Below are 19404 nucleotides of genomic sequence, written 5' to 3'. Positions count from 1 at the left end.
CGCCCCCCTCCCCCCTCCCTCCCTCCCTCCCGGCCCCCGGAGCCCCCGCTGCGGAAGGTTCCCGCGGGCGGAGATGCGGCGCGACGAGCACCTCCCACCCTGCCGACCCCCCGCGGCGGCCGCTCGGGACCGCGCTCCTACCTGCGCGGCGCGGAGGTGCGTCCTGCAGCCCGGGCTCGTCCGTGGGGCTCGCGGTCCGCGGGGAAGGGGAGCGGCGCCTGGCGGGCCCGGAGCAGCCGCGCGGGGGAACGCAGCGGAGCCACACACGGAGCTTGACTTTCCGGTAACCACACCGAAAAGGTAAAAAGACACAGGTGAAGTCCATGGTAATGGTATTCATTCTACTCAGTCCAGAACATTATCATTTTATCATGTAGCCACAGTGCAAGGGCAGGTGGCCGCATGCGGCTGGCAGGTCGGGCCGCGGAGGTGTAAAGCGCCCAGGAACTCTCGGGGTGTCCGCGGCTCCGCCTGGGGCCCCGGCGCCCCTCGGGTCATCCTCTCTAGGTCGGAGTGCGGCTCAGCAGGCCTGCTCCCCTGACCGGAAAGTTCATGGAGCGGAGGTGCCTCTCCAACCTCCTGTAAAGAGGTAACAGGTGATGAGGCCTATGAGGCTTTGATTTTTTTTTTTTTTTCATTTATTTATGATAGTCACAGAGAGAGGCAGAGACACAGGCAGAGAGAGAAGCAGGCTCCATGCACCGGGAGCCCGACATGGGATTCGATCCCAGGTCTCTGGGATCGCGCCCTGGGCCAAAGGCAGGCGCCAAACCGCTGCGCCACCCAGGGATCCCGGCCCTCAGGCTTTGAAAATCTTCCTTAGGTACTTCGGTATCGCGGTGTGGAAAGTGGAAGTAGCTGACACCAATTAGCTTGAGAAGGCAGCTAAAACTGACACTGAAATAATTTGATCATGAAATCCTGTCCCACATTCTAGGGATGTGAATCTGTTACTTGTCTCCGTAGGTGACATTTAATTATGGGCTAAGGTGACATTTAATTATGGGCTACACTGGGAGCTCTGGAGGGCAAGGCGACACGCATACATCTGTTCCTTCTTTGATGGCTCAAGTAGGTCCTCAGGAAATATTTGGTGACTAAATAAACGGATGCAGTCACCACAGCTTGGTTCCCTCTAAAGGTACAACTAGGACAAGGGCTTGAGTGCTCTGGTCTTATTTGGGAGATAATCCCAGGGAGCATGAATGAAGGACCAGAGGAGCGAAAGGAGCAGGAGAGGAGGTATAAGGATGAGTTATCAAGGTCATGGCAGAGGACAGCTGGAGCGCTGCCATGCCCAGAACTTTCTGGGCAGCATGAAGTGGACTCTCAGAATTGCCTGCCAGACAGACCTGGAGGTGCCTTTTATCCCTGGTATGCAGTCCTCCTGGGTTGACACCTGCTCTTGGATCTTTTACTCCTGACCATGTATGACCCCTGCCCGGGGCTATACGGGCTCCCCTGCAGACATCTCAGGACCAGAGAAACTCTGGGTTTCACAGCAGAGGGCATAGGGCATCTACTGAGTGGTGCTGCTGTTTCAGGAGGTGAGTGGTAGCCTCGAGGAAGGCTGCCATCCCCGAGGCTGCAAGGACAGGGACCTAAAGGAGGAGAAGATAATAGGTAAGACATGCTTTGCCCGTTTCCGTTATCTAGAGGACCAGATTCCTTTAAAAACTTTTTTCCTCCTGTATGATCCTATTATGTATTCCAGGTATGAGTGAAACCCGAAGTCAGAGTCTAATTTGTGTAGTCCTTCACGTCTGTAACTTGTACTTAGAAAGTTCTATGCAGGAAGGAAAGGGAAAAGAATGAACAGGTAACTCTCAAAGGAAGTGAATTGATCACGCAAGCACGCACACACCGCCTGTGAGTTAACCGTCCAGGGTGCAAGTGACAACCTCAGCCTCAGTCCGTCTCGTGGGGCCAGTGCAGCAGAATGGGGTTGTTGCTGACTTTGGGGGGATCATGTTGCCCCACTCCGGCCCAGGCTGACTGCCACTGTCTCGTGACGGTCCACGCAGCCTGCGGTGCTCACCCGGCAGAACCTCTGCTACCTCTGCAGGAACGGGAGCCAAGTACTTGCGGGGCGGCCTCTACTGCATAAACACGGCTGCTCTCGGGAGTGTGGGAGGTCCTGAGTTCACATTGCAGCTGGAACCCTGTGCCCTTTCTCCTGACATCTGGACAGACGTGAGCATGGGGAGGCCCAGCAGGAAGTGCTCTTTATTGACGTCAGGCAGGGAAGGAGAAATCACAGAAGAAGCCGCCGTGTCCCAGTTAGCATGTCACATAATATGCAGCAGTGGCTTCAGTGGTATGTAATGTTTATCAGGACCTCTCAGAAACCAAACCCTTCAAGGTTTCAGGCCAGAAAGGAGCCTCTAGGTCTTTGTGCTGATGAGAGAGTGGCGATGTGGCAGGGTTCTGTGCAGTGCAGGGGACACAGCCAGTGGGGGCGCCTGCAGGAGGGTGTGGGAAGCTCTTGGGAGAGAGACGGGGCCTGTCTGATGGGAGGGTTTTCTTTGTAGGGCTTCGAGACCATCCAGAGATGCAGCCAGGGCCCTACTAAGCACAAAGCCTCATGCTGCATGTGGAGGTTTCAAAACAAGGGTAAAAAATAATAATAATAAATATAAATAAAATAAAACAGGGTTAATATCTCCATTTTGAATATGAAAACTTTTACAATTATTTTGTCTTTAAATGTCAATGTGAACTCACTTAAGTGGCTCTACATAATTGGGCTTTAATTCACAGGCTTTAAAACATCAGAAAACTGACTTGGATTGAGTGCTCCTCCACATTTGGCAGGCTGAGAGTACAAGGGACATAAAAACACCACATTCGACACCAGCTAGGAGGAGAGTGCATCAGACTTCAGGGGGCATTTTGACGTCCAGGGCTATGAAAGGATGCTCTCACAAGCCCAGATAGCTGCCTGCACGGGTTTCCAAAACCCGTACCAGTGCTGTCTGATGGTGACAGCAGCAGTGTGGCTCTGGGCGTGGAATGGGGCACTGCTGTCTTCCAAACCATCGTAACCAGATCATGAGCATGCTGGTGGGCCATGGTGGGACTGGACAAGCCTTTACCTTCCTGGACACCTCTTCCCTGGTAAAATGACATGATCAATGTCAGTGGATTTAGAGAGCATGTCTGTCATAAAGATTTTCCTGTAGGCTGGCTCATTAAATTGAAGGGGGTCCCTGTGGTCACTTTCAACATCAAACTTATGAATCAACATATAAATGTAAATTTCATTTTGGTTTGTTCACCTTGTTTTTCTTTAAAGTTTTTATTTAAATTCCAGTTAGTTAATATATAGTGTAATATTGGCTTCAGGAGTAGAATTTAGTGATTCGTCACTTCCATATAACAGCCAATGCTCATCTCAAGTACCCTGCTTAAGGCCCATCACCCATCTAGCCCATCCCCCGCACACCTACATCCCTTAATTCTCAGTTTGTCCTCTATAGCTAAGAGTCTGATTTATGGTTTGCCTCTTTTTCCCCCCATGTTCATCTGTTTTGTTTCTGAAATTCTACATATAAGTGAAATCATATGGTATTTGTCTTTCTCAGACTAACATATTTCGCTTAGCATAAAACACTCTACTCATTGACATCATTGCAAATAGCAAGATTTCATTCTTTTTTATGGCCAAGTAATATCTCATTGTGTGTTTGTGTGTGTGTGTACATGCGTATACATCTTCTTTATCCATGGACGTTTGGACTCCTTCCATACATAATTTGGCTCTTGTAGATAATGTTGGTATTTACATCGGGATGCCTGTATCCCTTTGATTTAGTATTTTTGTATCCTTTGGGTAAATACCTAGTAATGCAATTGCTGGATTATAGGGTAGTTTGATTTTTAATTTTGAGGAACCTCCATATTGTTCTCCAGAGTGGCTGCACCAGTTTGCCTTTCCACCAAAAATGCAAGAGAATTCCCTTTTCTCAGTATCCTCATCAACATCTGTTGTTTCCTGTCCTGTTAATTTTAGCCATTCTGATTGGTGTGAGGTCCCATGTCATCATGTTTTGATTTGTCTTTCTCTGATGATATATGATGTTGAGCATCTTTTCATGTATCTGTTGGCCATCTGGATGTCTTCTTTGGAGAAATGGCCATGACTTATGCCCATTTCTTAACCAGATGATTTATTTTGGGGTTGTTGAGTTTGATAAGTTCTTTATAGATTTTGGATACTTTATCAGATATGTCATTTAAAAATACCCTCTTCCATTCTGAAGATATTTAGTTTTAGTGTACTGTTTTGTTGATTGTCTCCTTCCCCATGCAGAAGCTTTTCATCTTGATGAAGTCCCAATAGTTTATTTTCACTTTGTTGATTTTGAAATAAAAATGGTGTGATTTTATATGATGCCTAAAATGAACATTTTCTGATACAGCTCTAGCAATGAGTAGCACCACCCTCCAGGAACCAGGTTCTAAAGAGAGGGTTGCCCCCAGGTCTGAGACCGGAAATGGTAACAGGAGCCTGGAGCATTGTGTTGGGCCAAGAAATTTCCAAAAACTAATGTGTCAAGTCAAAAAGACACAGGGGCCAACCTAAAGGGTATCTCATTGGTCTACGAGGAAACAATTTAAGTATCAAAAAGGTGACTGCAATACACTGAAACGTATCAATATATATATATACATATATTTCATGAGCGGGTAACTTTCTAAGACAGAAAACACCTGTCCAGACCACTAACATTTTATTCAAAAAATTGATACAAGGAAGTAACATTTTGCTTCTCATATTTTTTTTTTTCTGTATAAACCTTAGTTTAGGGCATGTAAATAGTTGATGAGAGAAATTTCTTCTTTACAGATGAATACAAGCTAATAAAGATAAAAGTGATGACAGAATTAGGAAATCTTTTTTTTTCCCCCAAACACCTACTGGGATAATGGATCTAGGCAGCCATCACCCAGAGGGGGTAAAACCAGGGAGTGAAAGGCTGATGGTGAACTATGTAAGTAGTGTTCGGTCAGGCTGGTAATTCAGGAAGCCCCTGATCAGTTTTAGTAACTATTGCTAAGGGGACAGCGGGACATGATGGTATGACACAGAGCAAATGCACCACTTCTGAAGCAGGCGTCCTTGACGACAAATCTTAAGCAGAATCTAACCAAACCTGTGGATCGAACTTTTAATTTAATAGGAAATACAACAATTGGAGGAATAAGGTAGCTAACGCCAAATCGAGAGTATGGGACGTTTCACAGGGCAAGTCCTCTAACTTCTCTAATAAAATAATGATGTGACTAGATGAGCGAGGGGGCAGTTGTAGATGTGAGACTTAAAGCTTAGTGCTAGAACATCCAAATGTAATATGTGACCTTTGGAGCCTGATTCAAACAAGCCAACAGTTAAAAATGATCTTTGAGACCGCAGAGGAAATTTAGAATATAGACCAGGTATTTAGTGGTTGTAGAGAATAATTATTAGTTTTGCTGTAATAATGGTAGAATAGTTAGATTAAAAAAAAATGTTTGTTGGGGTGCCTGGGTGGCTCAGTGGCTGAGCGTCTGCCTTCGGCTCAGGGCGTGATCCTGGGGTCCTGGGATCAAGTCCCGCATCAGGCTCCCTGCAGGGAGCCTGCTTCTCCCTCTGCCTGTGTCTCTGCCTCTCTCATGAATAAATAAATAAAATCTTTAAAAAGCAAAACTGAACACAAAATACTGAAGTATTTAGGATAAAAGTAGATGATAGCTTAGATTTCTCTACAAACTTTCCAATAAAAAAAGGAAAAGAAAGGGAATGAACAGATGAAACATAATTGGAAAATTCTGCTAATTTTTCATGCTGAATGAAAGGACTCACATGGATTCATTACGCAGTTCTGTCTCGAGACGTTTTTTGTGTGTGTTCAAAGTTTTCCATAAAAAAAAAGTTAAAAATGTTGTGCCCAAGATTGCGAATCCAAGAAACCACCAAGGAGCCGACACCGATGCAAACACACGAGGGTTTATTTACAAGCTCGGGCTTGGGTCCAAGTGCACCCGACACAGCAGAGCAGGGACTTGGACCCCGAGACTAAGAGGCGTAGCAGCTTTATAGGGGCCAGTGGCCCATGGGATACGCAGAGAGTTGCACAGTCATGTTGGTCCACAGGCAGGTGGCCGATTGAATTACACCTTACCCTATAGGATCCCCTTGAGCTGGCCTATTACTTTGGTCAGAATCGGCGCGCAGTTGTGGCGGGCACAAGGCGGGGTTACATTGTTATGAGCCGATTTCCGATTAGGGTGTGTCCAGCGGCTCGACTAGGGTGCGGCAGCGCCTTAAGCAATAAGCAGGTCATGTGGGGGTGATACAGGAGGTGGCGGGTGTAGCACAAAATGGAGTTAGTCCTGCTCTGCTTGTCCAGGGGTAGGGGATTTTTGTTAAATTTCCTGGGTCCCACAAAAAACAGTAGAGTCATTAAGAGATACTGTTTCTTGCAATCAGAACCCAAAATATCACAGAGTATGCACCAGATGCTGGGGACCCTGGGATGGTGCGAAGTTGAGGTGAGGGAGACAGCACCCCAGGAGAACCAAACAGGAAGGGTGGCCAGGGTGATCAGAGGGCTGGGGTAAAGCTGAATGAAGCTGGGTTGCGTGTAGAAGGGCTAAACATCAGGCCTGGCCTGAGAAGCGGACCTGGTGTCCTCGAAGGTAAGGTAAATGTGGGGTGTTGTGTCCAACCCCCTCCCTGCTGAAGCTCTGCGTCGGGGTGGAAATGGAGGCGGCTTCTGTGTCAGAATCACCTATGCGGCTCAGATCCTGCAGGCGATAGAGGAATGTTCCATTCCTATTGATTCGGTTTCAAATAGCAAAGATTTTACAGGGAGGATTCTCAGCACCATGTCCTTGGTGCTAATTAACAAAAGCAGCTGCCACAGGTTCACCAGGTGAAGGCCCAGGAGGCTTCCCCAAGTGCGCCCTTGCCGCCAGGTGACACGGGCACCACCACCCAGAGCCCACGGGTCTCTCCGAGCATTTACTACTTTCCAAGCATCCTGGCCAAACAGTATCCAAGGTGCCCATTTCATTATCCTGCGCGAAGCAGTTAGACTCCCAAGGGCGCGTGCATGCTCCCAGTTTGGGGACATCTCAGCGTTGGGGGGCTAATTCACCGGGCTCGCCGGCACGGAGCCCGGAGGCCCTCGCTGCCCTTGGACACAGTCTTCAGGTGGGTGCAACGCCCAGAGAGGAACGGAGGGGCTCCCTGCCTCCCCAGAATCCTGTCAGACACGCTGAGTTCTGCTGCTTCCACCCAGCGGACGTTCACCAGCTGTCCAGACACACCTGGCCGCACGGCACGGGCAGGTCGGGCCCTGGTCTCCCAGAAGTGCCCCCCCCCCGGCAGGCGCCTCCTGCCCCAGCGTCCTGTTTACCCTTCATGCCTGGGCGGGCCTTGTTCAGGCAAAATGCCTTCCTTCTTTGGACGAAGGGAAGGGAAGGCGCCCGTTTGCTTCTGGCAGAACAGTCAGCGGTGCTCCCGCAGCTCCTGCCCCCCGCCCCCCCCAGGCGCCCGGCCCATCCTCTGGCCTCCGGAACTCTTCCCTCTGCAGGCGGCAACCCTGGGCGCGTCCGGAGCTCTGCTGCCCCCTGGAGGCCGGCCTGAGGAATGTCATCGTGTGCGGCTGGCGTCCTGTCTGCAAGTCCAACTCATTTTCCCCATTTTTTCTTTCTGTCTCCTTCCTTTCCTTTTTCCTTTCTTTTAAAATTTTCTTTGCTTTTACTTTTGGAAAGCTACAGCAAGGTATTTAAAGAGATCATCGATGTATGGTTAACAAGAGCTAGGAGACTGGATATGTCCTTCCAAGAATAGCATCACTTTGGCTTGTATGGGTCAACATTTCAAGTCAGAGGCCCGAGGGCTGAGTTGATGAGGACTGAGCTTTATCATTTTACAGCGTTCATCAAATTCACTCCAATTGGTGAAGCCAGAGACCTTGTATGTATTAGGCCAAATGATCCTTATGGCATACTTGCTCATTTTCAGGATTAAAATTTGCTTAAAACAGAAGTGGCAGTCAGACTGGCATCCTATGGTGAGGCTGCCCTGTTTTGTGCTGCATGCTCTTTGGTCAGGCCGTGCCTGAAATGCTCTCACCGCACACTCACCGGCCTTCGTCTAACCTTGGGCTCACAAGGCTTTCCAGGAACGCTGCTCTCCCTCTCCGGCAGGCCTGGAGGGTCCTGCATTCTGAGTCTTGCACACCCTCCGGGAGCCGGCTGGGTTGTCACTGTCATCATCTGCTCCTGGATCTGCCTCATTTGATCCTAGCCCCTCCAGGCTGGGCCCTTTCCTGCTGCCCTCTGCAGTTGCAGCATTCAGGCCCCCGCCCAGGCATTGGTGTCATCAGAGTGTTTTAAAGTCTGCCAAGCCGACGACGGGTAGGGGAGAGCCAAGGAGACAGAGGCCCACCAGATGATGGTCTGAATACGGGGGCGGGGGTCTGATTCCCATGAGAGGATGAGGGAGAAAAGGTCCCGACAGGGGGAGAATTCACAGAAACAGGAAAGGTGGAGGGAGAGCACTCTGGGCCGTACTTTCTTCTTGTAGCATTTGGAGCAGTCATCGCCTGTGTGTGTGGCTGTTTGTCAGGTCTTTCCTTGCTTTTCTCACTCCTCAGGCTGTTCCCCCACCTGCCCAGGGATGAGCGAGTCACATCCCTGGAGGCAAGGGAGGGAGCGGCAAGGTCACAGGGGCACAGGGCCCACAGCCTCTGGGCACCTCTCCCTACCCCACCCCAGTTTGCCTGTCATCTATCCTCTGCAATCAGAGCCATGCCCTTCACTAGCTAACAGGCTGTCAGCTTACTCTGCTCTGGGTGCTTTCCCAAGTGTTTTATGTATTTTAACTAATTCTCATTTCAACCTGTTATGGGTTGAATGGTGTCCCCCCCACCAAAAAGCTAATCCCCAATACCTGTGACTATGACCTTATTTGGACGTAAGGTTTTCGCAGATCAATCAAGTTAAGATGAGGTCATTGGGGTGGGCCCCAATCCAATATGGCTTGAGTCGTTTAAAAACATGGGAATTTGGGCACAGAAATGCTGCCCAAATGGACATACCCCCCATCCTGGGACAACAGCCGTGTGAGCGGGAGACTGGCACTGGAGTGATACAACCACACACCAAGGAAGAGCTGGGGCCACCAGAAGCTGGAAGAAGCAAGAGATCTTCCCCCAGAGCCTGTGGAGGGAGTATGGCCCTGCTGACACTTTGATTTCAGACTTCCTGCCCCCAGAACCGTGAGAAAATACATTTCTATTGTTTTAGGCCGCCCAGTTTGTGGTACTCTGTGGTAGCAGTCCCAGAAAACTATCTGCAGCCCTGTTATTACTTATGATTATCCCTGTGGCAATGTAGGCCCAAGGTCATCAGTTAGAAGGGGAATGGCTGGAACTCAAACCCAGGCTAGTTTTAGCCACCATGCTCTACTCCTCAAGACTAGATTCAAATCCTCATTCATCTTTCGTGATGAATGAGATGGGTAGGACACTCGAGCTCACGGAGTTGATCCATGACCCTGAAGAGTGGTAACAAAACCCAAATGAGGCCGGTCTCGCAGGAGTGTCAGGCTGCACAGCTCAGTGGGGGCTGGGCAGGGCTAAGAGCAACCTGTCTCCCTGTCCCAGGTCACAGAAGTCCCTGGTGGAAGAGCCCGAGTGCCCAAGTCCAAAGCACTCTCGACCCTCTACCAGCCAGCCTCCTCGTCCTCTTCTCCCCGGAACTTTGACCTGACCCCCATGGGACGAGGATGCATCTGTACTCAATGGAAGACAATTTGATTCATTCTGGTTTCAAAATTCAGAAGCTTCTCTCTCCATCAAATGCCCCTCCCAAAACCCCACCCAAATAAGTTAACCTCCACGTCTTTACACTTTACAGGTTTCTTTTTATATTTGTTACAAGAGGAAACACAGGTCTTGAAAGAAAATATTCTCAGCAGCAAATGACTATCACTTAAAAATGTGATAGTGATAGACACTTAAAAATGACGACACTCATTATGTTCCTTTATTGTCCTTGGTCAATTGCTTCCTGTATAAAAGTCCCTGTAATAGCACTTATTAAATAAAAATAAAAATTTATTTTAAACTGACCCCTGAAAAAAAAATAAAAATAAACTGACCCCTGGCAAGTGTATACATGGTATAAGGAAAACTAGACCCTTTCCAGCTCACCCCAGGCCATGAGCAAATGTACATTCTTTTTTTTGTCCTGAGTCCCACAAAACGCAAATTCTTCACTATTTGCGTCCCAAAGGTGGTATTCCTTCTTGTTACCAACAAACGCCCGTGCTTTGAGGAAAGAGTTTTCTTTGCAAATATTCCACGAGTTCACCTCTTGATTTTAGCACCTCGATCTCATAATAGGGGATCTGTAAAGGGAGGGAAATACCAGACATCATCATCTGCCATGTTCTGAAATCACCTGGTGTTCTGTTTCTCAGACCCTCCCCCCTTGGCAGAATGGGAGCTCCTGGAGGGCAAAGCTCACAGCTAGTCATCATGTGCCCCCAGTACCTCCAACAGTGCTTGGCACAAAGTAGGGCTCAGTAAATAAGCCACAGAACATGCAGAGCAAACTGGCGCTCTAGCACAGAGGGAGGCTCACATTTCAGATTAGGGTGGAAGGGGAGCCTGAGCCAGGAGCCGGTGCTGAGCTGGAATTTGGATTCAGAGTGGTGGAGACCAGTCAGACGGTGGCAGCAGCATGGGCAAAGGGAGAAAGGCAAGAGAGTGTGGAGAGGGACGGGGGGCAGGAAAGAGACAGCTGAGCTCAGACCTGGGGGAGTGTGTTGTGTGCAGAGATGTAGAGGGGTTTTTGCTTTATCCTGTAAGCAGAGAAGGAAAAATAAAGGTTTCTGAACATGCACTGGTGCGTTAATTTTAGGAAAATTAGTCTGGAGATGTAGGTAAAATATGCCATGGAAAAAGTAACCAGACAGGACAGCAGAGAGCACACTGGCAGACAGCTAGACAGCCGGGGGGCTCCATGTAGCATCACCGCGGACTCCCCACAGGAGCTTTGGTAAGTGATAGATAATGCAAACAGAAATCAGGGCTGAAGCATTTAAAGTGTCGGTGAGGATCCTGGTTTTAATGGGTCATCTTTTCTATTTCTATTCATTAAATTGAAGGAAATAAAAGCAAAACAGATATTCTAATAATTTAGTAATTCTAGAGGTAGAGATTAATAACGTAGTTTATAGAGAATGCAGAGATGCTTCACTTTTGGAAAAAGGAAGATTTGAATATTCTGTATATGAATTTAGAGACCAAGCCTAATGAATGAAGTTAGGATTTAAACTTGATGTAAGATTCTTGGTCCACTGGGCTGACATCCTACCTAGTACCCTAGGAGAAGCAAGTCTAAAGTAGAAATTGCTTTTGAAGCAAAGGAAACAGAACTCGTACCTGAACAACCTGATAACCAAGCAAGCGCAGGTGTCTCTGTTTAATAGCTTCCTTTCCCAATAAGTGTTTGCTATTCAGAGAAAATCGTTTTGGATCATCAATGCACAGTGCTACCCTGAAAAATCAGAGAGGGAAACTCAAAATTTTCATTTTTCATTTTTTTTCCAATTCTTTACTTAACTTCAATTTAGTTAACATATAGTGTATTACTGGTTTCAGAGATAATTTAGTGGTTCATCAGTTGCATACAACACCCGGTGCTCATATCACCACGTGGCCTCCTCAATGCCCATCACCCAGTTACCCCATCTCCCCCAACCTCCCCTCCAGCAACCCTGTTTGTTTCCCAGAGTTAAGAGTCTCTTACAGTTTGCCTCCCTCTCTGTTTTTCTTATTTTTTCCTTCCTTTCCCCTATGATCCTGTTTTGTTTCTTAAGTTCCACATATAAGTGAAATCATATGGTATTTGTTTTTGTCTGACTTACTTCGCTTAGCATTATACACTCTAGTTTCATCCATGTCATTGCAAACGGCAAGATTTCATCCTTTTTGATGGCTGAGTCAATATTCCACTGTATACACCACGTCTTTATCCATTCATCTACTGATGGACCTCTGGGCTCTTACCATATATTGGCTTTTGTGGACATTGCTGCTATAAACATTGCGGTGCAGGTGCCCCTTCAAATCACTGTTTGTATCCTTCAGACAAATACCCAATAGTGCAATTGTTGGGTTGTACGGTAGCTCTATTTACAACTTTTTGAGGAACCTCCATACTGTTTTCCAGAGTAGCTGCAACAGCTTACATTCCCACCAATAGTATAAAAGGGTTAGCATTTCTCCACATCCTCATTTGTTGTTTCCTGACTTGTTATTTTTACTCATTCTGACAGGTGAGTGGTATCTCATCGTGGTTTTGACATGTATTTCCCCGAGGCCGATGATGTGGAGCAGTTTTTCATGTGCCTGTTGGCCATGTGTATGTCTTCTTTGGAGATACGTCTGTTCATGTCTTCTGTTTATTCCTTGACTGGATTATTTGTTTTTTTGGATATTAAGTTTGAGAAGTTCTTTATAGATTTTGGATACTAGCCCTTTATCTGGTAAGAGGGAGAAACTTAATTTTTAAGACAATCCAAAATATTTATACATTTTTAGTGGCAAGGCTTTACTTGGGATTTGGCTATTCCTGTGTGTCAGCATTATTTTCATGGAACTCATGGGTGTGCTACCTTTTCCTGTGCTGAAAGAGCACTCAAGTTTTTAAATATTGTTTATGTTACATGGAATTTCCAAAAATGGGGTGCTGCACTCTAGTGTCTTTACTTCCAGAACCATGTCCACTTTCCCCCCTTGAGGAAATAGCATTGATTATCAAGCCCGCTGAGTCTTATAAAATTTTCTTTACCTTTTATGCACATCTTCATGGACTGCAGATGGTAGTACTAATCCTTCTTCATCTAATTTAATTTCAACATCTGGTGAGAGAAGGAAGGACACATTCTACGTGTGATACCCTCACAAACACTACGCGCCTGTCCTCCTCCTCCTTCTGTTTTGAATTCTTCCACAATGCAGTGTACCAGCTGCACTGGAGGCTGCAAAGTAATGGCCACAGCAGACCATGGTGAGGATTTCGCTGTAACCAGCTCTATGATCAACTAAGTCAGCCTTAAATTAAGGAGGCTCAACCACATGTAAATCAGAAGTGGGTCCTCAAGGTAGTGGGCATGATGAGAACCTCACCTGCTTTCTCCTTCTCCTTGTAGTAAGTGGTGGGAAACTGAAAGATGAAGAAAATTTTCTTCACCCAGGGTGAAGAAAATCCTTTAACTGAAACAAGGGTATAACCTCCACAAGTCAAAAGTTTCATCACTGGGGCTCCCAGAGCCACCAGCGTTGGCAGTGCCTCCTGACCCCAACACGTAGTCTCTGGGCACAGTAGGCCCCCACCCCTTCCCTCCGTGTCCTCCTGCCATTCCTTTTGTAAAAAGAGTTCCTAAAGGAGGAGGTGAGCTAGGACCACCTGAAGCCTATATGACGCTGTCTCCTTTAAGCTGATTTTCTTTTACTTGTTAATTTTAAAAACCAGTGAAGGGGCAGAGGGCCTCAAAGTCTCCAGTCAGCCCTGTCCAACAGCACTTTCTGCTGGGAAGCACGTGTTTTCACCCCTGCTGTCCAGTGCGACAGCCACCAGCCCCCTGTGATTCTGAGTGTTGGACACAAGACTAGTGCAACCCAGGAACTGAACTCTAGATGGATTTTACATTTTAGCTAATGTAAACTTTAGCAGCTTGAGGTACTAGCTCCGTGTGTTGGACAGCACGGAGCTAGAGTACCACAGCAGCTAACAATGATCCAGTGCTTACTACACTCCAGGTATCGCTCTGCAACACTCACTTGGTCCTGACACAAGTCTGGGTCACTATACTTCTTACTCTAATTTTATAGGAAAAAAAGCAAGCAGGAAAAGGTTACTCTGCCCTAAGACATCCCACTACCATGTGGTTACCACATGGGACCCCCCTGCTCCCAACAGTCTGGACTCTACAGCCTTATTGTTCACCCACTGTTCCAACAGCCTTCAGGAGAGGGCCACCTCCACTTCACATTTCCAGATCGTCCAGTGGCTACTGAGACCCACAGAAACCCACATGTTCCCAAAGAGGACGGCATGCCAAGGCTGGTAAGCAAGGACAAAACTCCCTCCTACTTACCTATTGTGTAACAATAGGGTGTTAACACTTTTGAGGCAAAATACAATCTTGCTCCCAAAAGGTCAATTAGTCCAGTCTTCACAGATCTGAAAAGCTGAAAATCCACAGGTGTTTCCAGAGAACAGCACGGAGTAAGAAATGACCTCACTTGATATTTAGAAAGAAGTTTCTGGCCCTAAAAATTGGATGTTTAAAAATTGGATGAGAAAGAAAGATAAGATAAAGAAACAGAAAATAAAACAGGTTACCACCTGAGCATAAGTCTGATCAGAACTACTTATAGGCAGGATACTTTTCCAGGGTTAGGAACAAATATCTTCCTTGAAGTGACAACAAAAAATATTCTTATGGTAGTTCAAATCCAATACATCAATGTTATCTTTTAAAGTGTTTTAAAAGTAGTCAGTGGTCATAGAAAGAAACGAAGGAAGGGAACAACGATGCTATTACAGCTCAAGAAACGTCCCTGGAACTCTTAGAATTGTGTTAAGGGCCTTGAGGACACTCACGTTTTTAGTAAAGGACAAAATGATACAGGTGATGTTTCACCTTAGGGAGAAAAGGATAGCTATGTAGTAAATGGTGCAACTGGTAATCCAACTGGAGAACCATGTGAAAGTTCTAGCATACACCATGGATTACCACAAATTCCAAGTGAGTTAAAGAGCTAAATACAGGAAGGGAAATGATACTTTTAAAAATTTAGTAAAATATTCATATTATTTTAGGAGTGGTAAGATATTCTGGAGAGAGCAAATCCAGAAGTCATAAAAGATAGAAAGATTTCACTACAGAAAACTAAAAGGTTTTTGTATAGCAAAAAGATATAAACAGTATTAAATTAAAACAAATGAAAAAATAAGAACTACAGGGGCACCTGGGTAGCTCAGTCAGTTAAACATTTGACTCTCGGTTTCAGCTCAGGTCATGACCTTGGGGTCCTGAGATCAAGCGCCCCTTGTTGGGCTCCGTGTTCAGCATGGGATCTGCTTAAGTTTCTCACTCACACTCTGCTCCCCTCTCCCTCTGCATATATGTGCACATGTGCTCTCCCTCAAAAAAAAAAAAAAAAAAAAGACAAACTACCCAATAGGAACCGGAGTCAGGAGGTCACAAGAGGATTTGCAGCAAACATGCATGAACCAATAAGCACTGTGATGAAAGTATGTTTGACTCATTATTTTTCATTAAACAAGTGACATGGTTGTCTTTTCCACGGAGTCAAATGACAACAATTAAAGGACCGATAACACGCAGCAAGAGAAGAGGCAAAGCCACAGCCATCTTCATTTCCTGCAGGACAAGGGACATGTACAACCATTAGGGGCAAAAGTGTGTAGGTAACGCAGTTATCTCACTTTCAGGAATCTAGTCTCTAGATTGAAAAACAAAAAGGCTCCAGTAGGGAAGGACATGTAACAATGTTTACTACAGCCCGTTGACGGAGAGAAATGCTGGGAGAAACCTGGAAGTCCAACAATGATGGAATGGAATAAATACCTGGAAATAGCATGCCCTTCTTAAGAAGAATACTTTATGTATTGCCCCTGGGAGTGTACATGATGTGCCAGGTGTATAAAAGCACACTGTCCTTGCAATAGCCCCAAGCCTAGGCATGAGAGAAACAGGATAGTGTTCGTGCCTGTGTGCACAAAAAACTGCTGCCAACGCTGCTCCTTCAGGGATGGAAGGCTGGGGGTAAGTAGCACTGGCTTCTATGTACCTTAGCACTATTTAAGGGGCTTTATAGCAAACAGGGGTATCTTTCCATTCTTACACACTACTCTGAAATGAGCTATGCTTAAAGGTGATTCAGTCTAGCCCAGGGACCAGGCAGGAGTGAGCAAGTCTGGAGGTGCTGTCTGTTATCCTATACAAGGTGCCTGAGTTAAGGCAGGAGAACGAATCTGTAGAGCACTAGATGGGGAAAGACAAATTGTACCTAACCTAAACCCTATCAGAGATGAATGAAACTTCTGGCTTGGCTTAAAAATGTTCTCAAAATAATTTAGGATTTGCTCAGTCCAGGGATTCATACTTTTGTATCTAACAGCTATGGAAGTGCTAAAGCCCTGCATGGCCCTCAGCATGCATCCAGGGCACTCTGACTGCGGCACTTGACAAAATATTCCAGGACAGCAGGAAATGGGTCCTTCAAGGACAAGCCAACAGGATTGGGGCCAGTTAATCTAAGAAAAGGCTACCTGGTGGCAAGTAACTCCAAGTGGATGCAAGTTCTGCCCTCTGGTGAGGTTACTGAGACAGATCCAAAGAGGAGAAAACTTAAAAAATTGGGGGGTGGAGGACAAAAGAAAGCTGTCCCCACAGGGAAATAAGGCAACACACTCACGCTCTTACCTTATAGAAAGGGCATTCTAGGACTGAGGTTAAGAATAGTTGGGTCAGCTGTGCGAGGCTCAGTCGGTCCAAATACAATTCTTCACCTGAAATAAAAAGCATTCCAGTTGTAGTTAGGTTTGGATTTTGGTATGTGTGACCCAACAAAGGAACATCCAGGAATGCACAATGAACACTAATGACTTCGGCAGCCATGTACTTGTACAGGACCCTGGATGAAGAACTTGTCAGAATTAATCATGCCTTCTTGCTTGCCATCAGTGAGATCTCATTTTAACTTCCAAAGAACTCAGGCTCTAAACTGCAGAACATAATGAAAAGTTAGAGGTATGTTAAAATCCATGAGAATTTCCTTTATTTTTTTTTATTTTTTATTTATTTATTTTGAGAATTTCCTTTAACTATGGAGATAGGGACACCTAACACATCTGGGTGGCCATCAGTGAAGATGACCAACACTATCCTTTCCAAAACCAAGAAGTCTACAGTTGCTCTTGTGGCTTCTGACATGTTGTTCTCCCAGTGCCAGGTCACATCCCTACACAACTCCTGGCTGGCAGTCTGTTTACCTGAAACTGTTTTCTCTGTGTGGTGTTCCATCATTCTGGAACTCTGTGCTCACACTAGCACCTGACACTTCAGACCTCCTCCTTCGGTTATTACGGAAGTGAAAACAAAGGCAGCGTATTGCTCAGTACACAAGTAGATACACGACTTGAAAACCTCACACGTTCCAGGGCTACTTTTCCCACCCTCAGAAGTTATAACCAACTCACCTTGCAGCTTTTGAAGAAAATGAGGGCTGAATATTTTTGCCATGAAATTGACTGGATGGCACTCAATTAGCGAACACGAATGGAGAATTTTCAATAGTGTCTTGGGTGGGAAATAATGGAAATGGGTGAGCAACATATTTTCCAGCTTTCTAAATAAAGTAGAGGCATTTGGGGGCAAGTAATTGAGTTTTCCAAATGGTTCTATTAGCTCAGAAATCTGGTGAGGTGAAAATTTTTCTGACTGGCAAATGAAAGTTTCCGCCACTGCATCGAGGATGGGTTTTGAAAGGATCCGTTTCCTACTACAGTACTCCATGACTTTGCTGACAACGTCAGGACCCAAAGTGAGACACGCAGAAGCTACGTGCTGCTCCAGGGCTTTTGTAAAAAACCTGTCGTTGTGCCCAAAGTATATGAAAGCCTCTAAGACTTTTCTGAGCTCCTCATTAGTAAAATGAGGGATATGCTTCACAACAGATTTTCCCAATTTTATAAACAGAGGAAGTGCTTGAGTTTGATCAAGAACCACGAGGGCACCGAGCATCTGGCTCATCAATGCAGGACTCAAACTGTAAACTACTGACAGAGAAAAGGTGTTGATCCTATTTAGAAATGCCTGGTGTTGGTTTACTTTTACAGTACAAGCCTGCAGTATTCTATAAAGGGTCACAATATCCTCAGGGGTAAATTCTTCCAATTTTTCACCTTGCAGTTGACATATAATCAGTTCTAGCGTCGCACAGCCTGGACCTTGAAGTTTAATCAGACTTTCCCCAAGAATACAAAGACTGTGAACTTCCAGGCCACCCCTTTGGAGACGACGCTGGCATTCCGCCACCAGGTTCAGTAACAAGCTACTCTGGGGATCCGCGTGCAACAGAGTCAGAGCTTGCAAAGCCGTCACCAAAACAGGGTCTGGCAGACTCGAGGATTCCCGTTCAAGCTGAACGCATAAGGCTTGAAAGACACTATTCTTCAGTATCTCTTTGGGCAGCTCTTGATCACCATCTTTTCTTTCCATGTCACAAATCCGCTGTAAGGCCCCTGCTGCCAGAGTATCAGGCAAAGCCTGCAGCGTACTTACAAAGCTTAACACTTCTTCTGATGAGGTGAGGTGGTTTAGTCTCTCGTAAAACGTCTGCTCATCCACCCGGCTAGGGTTTTGTTCGGGCGTATCCCAGTCGTGGGCTGGAGGGAACACCAGCTCACCAGCTGGATGGAGGAGGTCGTTCCCATTCTCTGAATGGAACTGCTGGCCGCAGGCGTGATGGAACCTGACCCTGACAGGCTCCGACGGTAGCGGACAGAACCACGGAGGCCGGCGCTCCTCGGCGATCTTGTGAACATGGCTTACAGGATGGTTTCTCAGGGCAGCCAGAGCTCCGTGTATGCGAAAGTCGGATAAATGGCAAAGGTTCCTCCGCAAGGTGATTAGAGCCATGCCATCGGACTCCCCGCTTTTCTTGATCTGTGACTAAAGGAAATAGAAAACACGGTGTCCAACACACGCTGCGTCCTCCTAGGGCGGGATCCATGAAGGCCTCGCGCCGGAGCGCAAGGACCCAGCTCGGGAGAGCGGCTGGCCCCGCTCCCCCGCCCCGCGGCACCCAGGAGGCAGGACGAGGGCACGGGCGCCCCGGGTCAGCCGAGGGGCGGCGCCGGGACCCACGCTCCCTCCGGGGCTGCCGGAGCGCGCGGCCCGCCGCCAGCAACAGACGCCGCACAGCGACGGGTCCCCGCACACCAGGGTCAGCAGACACGCGCGCCAGCGGGTCGAGGCCCGGCCGGGGCTGAGCGAGACACGGGGCCAGCTCGGCCGAGGGGAGCAGGCCCCAGAGAAGGGAGGCGGCGCGAGGCACGGAGCGGGAGGGGAAGGCCCGCGGACACCGGGCGCCCTGGGAACCGCGTCCTCCCCGCGCTGGAAGGACCCCACGCGGGACCTGCGCTCAACCACGGGCGCCGCCACGCCGAGGACCCACGGGCGCCGCGCGGGGACACCTACCGCGCCGGGGGCCTCCCGCGCCGACGGCCGCCGCGCCGAGCAGGGCCTCGCGGGCCTCCGTACGCGCGCCCCGCCCCCCGCAGCCCCCCCCCCCGCAGCCCGGC

The 19404-nt window shown here is 47.5% G+C and overlaps 2 protein-coding genes across 3 annotated transcripts in view; one reads left to right on the top strand and one right to left on the bottom strand.

Moving 5' to 3' along the window:
• The first annotated feature begins 277 nt into the window (after window positions 1–277).
• MTRR (5-methyltetrahydrofolate-homocysteine methyltransferase reductase) overlaps window positions 278–19404 on the top strand; it is a 49600-nt gene continuing 30473 nt past the window's right edge. The window contains exon 1 of the mRNA XM_077879615.1: window positions 278–300. The gene's annotated coding sequence lies outside the window, so the exon portion shown is untranslated. The remainder of the gene's footprint in view (window positions 301–19404) is intronic.
• Window positions 9899–19373, bottom strand: FASTKD3 (FAST kinase domains 3). 2 transcript variants are annotated; one of them, XM_077879616.1, is made up of 7 exons: window positions 19301–19373; window positions 17299–18772; window positions 16523–16608; window positions 14165–14339; window positions 12856–12925; window positions 11445–11559; window positions 9899–10405 (listed from the first exon to the last, which is right to left on the bottom strand). In XM_077879616.1, exons 2-7 carry the CDS (start codon window positions 18737–18739, stop codon window positions 10307–10309), a joined length of 1986 nt encoding a protein of 661 aa, XP_077735742.1. In that variant the 5' UTR covers window positions 18740–18772; window positions 19301–19373; the 3' UTR covers window positions 9899–10306. The 2 variants fall into 2 exon arrangements, with proteins under 2 accessions (XP_077735742.1, XP_077735743.1); XM_077879617.1 differs by lacking the exons at window positions 9899–10405; window positions 11445–11559 and having other exon boundaries at window positions 12907–13045.

Source organism: Canis aureus, chromosome 31, assembly GCF_053574225.1.
Source record: "Canis aureus isolate CA01 chromosome 31, VMU_Caureus_v.1.0, whole genome shotgun sequence".
Lineage (NCBI taxonomy): Eukaryota > Metazoa > Chordata > Mammalia > Carnivora > Canidae > Canis > Canis aureus.
This window is presented reverse-complemented; position numbering and strand designations above follow the sequence as displayed.